The sequence below is a fragment of the Colletotrichum lupini genome, chromosome 10, assembly GCF_023278565.1.
Source record: "Colletotrichum lupini chromosome 10, complete sequence".
NCBI classification, from domain to species: Eukaryota; Fungi; Ascomycota; class Sordariomycetes; order Glomerellales; family Glomerellaceae; genus Colletotrichum; species Colletotrichum lupini.
The window spans coordinates 1,576,514-1,580,099 of NC_064673.1; the positions used below are offsets into that span (position 1 = coordinate 1,576,514).

The window sequence follows — 3,586 nt, forward strand, 5'->3', positions numbered from 1 at the left end:
ACGATTATCGTAGCTAGCCTAACCTACGGTTAGAACCTCCTTTTTATATTTACTACGTAGATATTTATATAGTTTAATTAATCTCTTCGTTAACTACGGTTCGAACTAACTACCCTATAATAAGGATACTAATAGTAGCGCACATACCCATTCAAATTAATTAAACAAATAAGTCAAACAAACAGTTAAATATAGGAATTTCAGCGAGTCAAACAATCAAATATTCTAGCCCGTATATTTGATATATTTAATCAAATCTAGAATCTAAGGGTGGACCCGAATATACCAATAATATACCGAGAAAATACGGAAAAAAGGGGCCGCCCGGACCCGGATTCGAACACCGGACCTCCGGAATTAAAGTGGAGCCGCCCCAAAAAATTCGGCGCGTACGGCGCCGCATCCACTAACTATACCATTTACTCGTCTAATATTCAGCTTCACTCTGTGATAACTTAGCAGTCAAATCAATTAAATATTTGTCAAATTTATCAAACAATCAAATATGGCGCGAGAAATCAGCCAAACAATCAAATATGAACCTCATATTTGATTTGTTTGTTTGGGTATAAGCGCTGACTAATAGTAGTATTCGGGCCTTTAAGTAAATGTCTGCTGATCGGCTTTGCACCCGAGGAGCCGTGCATATTGATACCGATAACATGAATTAGATACAGGAATAGTACCTTGCATTCCGTATAGGTCGGTGGATTGCATGAGATTCTGAGGCCTAGTGTGATGAATGTGAGAAAAAGGCACTATTTCCATGCTAAGAGCCCGGCCTCGGTCCGGCGTCTTGTGCCGATCGCCTAAGACACCGAGGTGTCTTGGGAGATGGACAAATCCGTATAATCCCATTGGCTCTCCGCACTTTTGCTCCAAATGCCGAAAGCCGTCAATATCTCGATAAAAGACCTAGCTGCTTCGCGTTCTTCAACATTATTCGTTGTGATTTACTCAAGAGTCGTTAGGGTAAAACGCTGTAAATTTGTTCTCGTGGTTGCTCGTCCTCAAAAGGAAGCAGGCTCCGTGTCCTACCGAAGCAATGACCGTCGGGCCTGCCCTATCTAGCGATTCATACTATGTTCAGTTCAGAACATCGGCGGCTTGAATACCTTGCGTCTGAACTCTCTTCCCAGTATTGACAACCACGAAATTCTCAGGTCTCGCTCAGATGGACAGCGATAATTACGACTCCCAGTCGGGCGATGACGCCGAGAAGTATTCCGTGCCTTCGGCATGGCCACCCACCGACCGGGATTCCTTCGAGGTATCTTTTAATGGGATCGACGACCCTTTTTGCCCACACAGCATGTCACTGTTTCGGAAGTGGGCCATCGTTACAATACTGTGCAATGTAACGATTTGCGTGTAAGTAGAACCCCCCGAAGGCAGCCTCTAGTCTATTCCAAATGTAGCTGATACTGACCATCGCATCATCCAGTACCTGCACTAGCTCAGCATACACATCCACATACACCCAGATGAATGCCGAATTTGGCACATCATCCCTTGTCTCCACTCTCGGACTGTCAACGTTCCTCTTGGGTATTGCCTTCGGGCCACCAATGATCAGTCCTTTGAGTGAGTATTACGGACGACGTCCCATCTACCTCGGGACATGGTCTCTTTTCATCCTTTCGACAATTCCATCAGCAGTTGCAAAGAACATTCAAACCATACTGGTTACTCGATTCTTCAGTGGTGCCTTTGGCGGTACCTTCCTCTCAGTGTCAGGAGGGACCGTGGGCGACATCTTCCTACCACACCAAATCCAACACCCCATGTCTCTCGTGTCGCTAGTGCCGTTCATGGGGCCTTGCGTGGGCCCAATAGTCGGCGGATTCATCAACTACAACATCAATTGGCGATGGACCTATTATATCATGATCATCTGGTCTTCGATTTTGATGGCCATTATTGTATTTTTCACGCCCGAGACCTTTCATCCAATCAGGTTATACATGAAGGCCAAGCACCTCCGCCAGCAAACTGGCGATGACCGGTATAGAGCGCCGATGGAGAAGAAGAGCGGAGATGTTCAGCCGTCGAAGGCTTCCATCATAGCAGCCTCCATGCTACGACCCTTACAGTTCAACTTCTTGGAGCCTATGTGCCTCTGCCTTAACGTATACTCGGCAATCTTGCTGGCTATACTGTACTTGTTCTTCCTGGCGTTCCCGCGCCTCTTCCGAACGGAGTATGGGATGAACCTATGGCAAGGTGGTCTTACATTTCTTGGCATTACTGTAGGCATGTGCTTGGCTGCAGCATCATCACCAGTCTGGTCCAACATCCGCACGCGACTTGTGGAGAAGCACGGGACTAGTGAGCCGGAGTTCCGATTACCGCCGGCTATGTTGGGCGGGTTCCTGATACCGATCGGGTTATTCTGGTTCGGCTGGACGATAAGTCCCAATATCCATTGGATAGTACCAATCATCGGCTCCGGCGTCTTCGGCTGCGGGTAAGTCTATTGACTCCAATGAACATGCAAAAATTTATTGGAGAGGCCTAAATTCTCTCATTCCTTCACACTTATCATCTCATCGGAGACAAGGAAGTTCTTTGTCAGATGAAAGCTAATCGGTCCAATGCTACAGAACGGTTCTAGCCTTTACTGGCATTTATACCTTCCTCGTACGTTGAAGATGTGTCTTTCTATCTCAAGAGTTTCTTTTACTGACCACACTTTCAGATTGATGCGTATGCAAAGTATTCTGCATCGGCACTGGCGTCTAATGGACTGACTAGGTGCCTGTTCTCTGGTAAGTCTTGTTTTCTCAATAAGCCACGAGCCTTTCAGTTCTCTAACTCTGTACGATTTCAGCTGCGTTTCCATTATTTGGCGTGCAGATGTATGACAGACTCGGTCACCAGTGGGCAACAAGTCTTCTTGCATTCCTTACAGTTGCTATGATGCCCTTCCCTTGGCTGTTCTTCAAGTACGGCAATGCTTTAAGGGGGAAGAGTAAGTTCGCGCTCCATGACAAGATGTAGAGTCTCAGAGAAAGTCCTAGAATATATATATGGATGTTACATACTTGCGCATTGGCGGCTTTATAATTCCTGATTTTGGCTTTGTCGTGGGAATAATATTCCAAGCTACCTTAGTATTATGTCCTCGCCATAAATTCATTCACGGCAGTGCATTCTCTTGGAATAGCCCCTCTATATATCCTCTCGTGTCTTGGATATCACACCCTGCAAGAACCCATCCATCTGGACTTTGAGCAGCCGGCGCTCCTGCTGAGACCCGGGGAGGTTGAGTGGGGTTTTCCTCACTAGTGTCACACAAGGCCGGCAGAAGTCTCATCGCGTAACTATTGTGGTCCTTGGTCTCGTTGTGAAGATACTGCAAGACGATCGCCATGTGATTTGCGTCTCCCAGTTCCAAAGTTGGTGCTGGCTTTCCGGTGAACTCCTCGACTAAGATGTCGCGAACACGAGAATAAGCTAACAGAAGAGTGTTAGTGATCTAGTCCTGTTGGATTACGAGGCAGAAAAGGGGCCCTATTAGGTAGTTAGGTAGGGGTAGTAGGTAGGCAGTCTGGGCCCGTGTAGACGGACCCTTCTACCTACCTAT

General features: G+C 46.7%; 3 protein-coding genes across 3 annotated transcripts; 1 reads left to right on the forward strand and 2 right to left on the reverse strand.

Annotated features, from left to right (window-relative positions):
• Window positions 1-247: 247 nt before the first annotated feature.
• On the reverse strand, window positions 248-403 carry CLUP02_17662 (uncharacterized protein; the record flags this gene model as incomplete). Its single annotated transcript, XM_049296570.1, has 1 exon — window positions 248-403. One exon carries the CDS (start codon window positions 401-403, stop codon window positions 248-250), a length of 156 nt encoding a protein of 51 aa, XP_049137794.1.
• Window positions 404-1,174: 771 nt separating this feature from the next.
• On the forward strand, window positions 1,175-3,288 carry CLUP02_17663 (uncharacterized protein; the record flags this gene model as incomplete). Its single annotated transcript, XM_049296571.1, has 7 exons — window positions 1,175-1,371; window positions 1,445-1,584; window positions 1,660-2,467; window positions 2,604-2,640; window positions 2,699-2,768; window positions 2,912-2,971; window positions 3,212-3,288. 7 exons carry the CDS (start codon window positions 1,175-1,177, stop codon window positions 3,286-3,288), a joined length of 1,389 nt encoding a protein of 462 aa, XP_049137795.1.
• CLUP02_17664 (uncharacterized protein) lies at window positions 3,140-3,373 on the reverse strand (the record flags this gene model as incomplete). Its single annotated transcript, XM_049296572.1, has 1 exon — window positions 3,140-3,373. One exon carries the CDS (start codon window positions 3,371-3,373, stop codon window positions 3,140-3,142), a length of 234 nt encoding a protein of 77 aa, XP_049137796.1.
• Window positions 3,374-3,586: the final 213 nt, after the last annotated feature.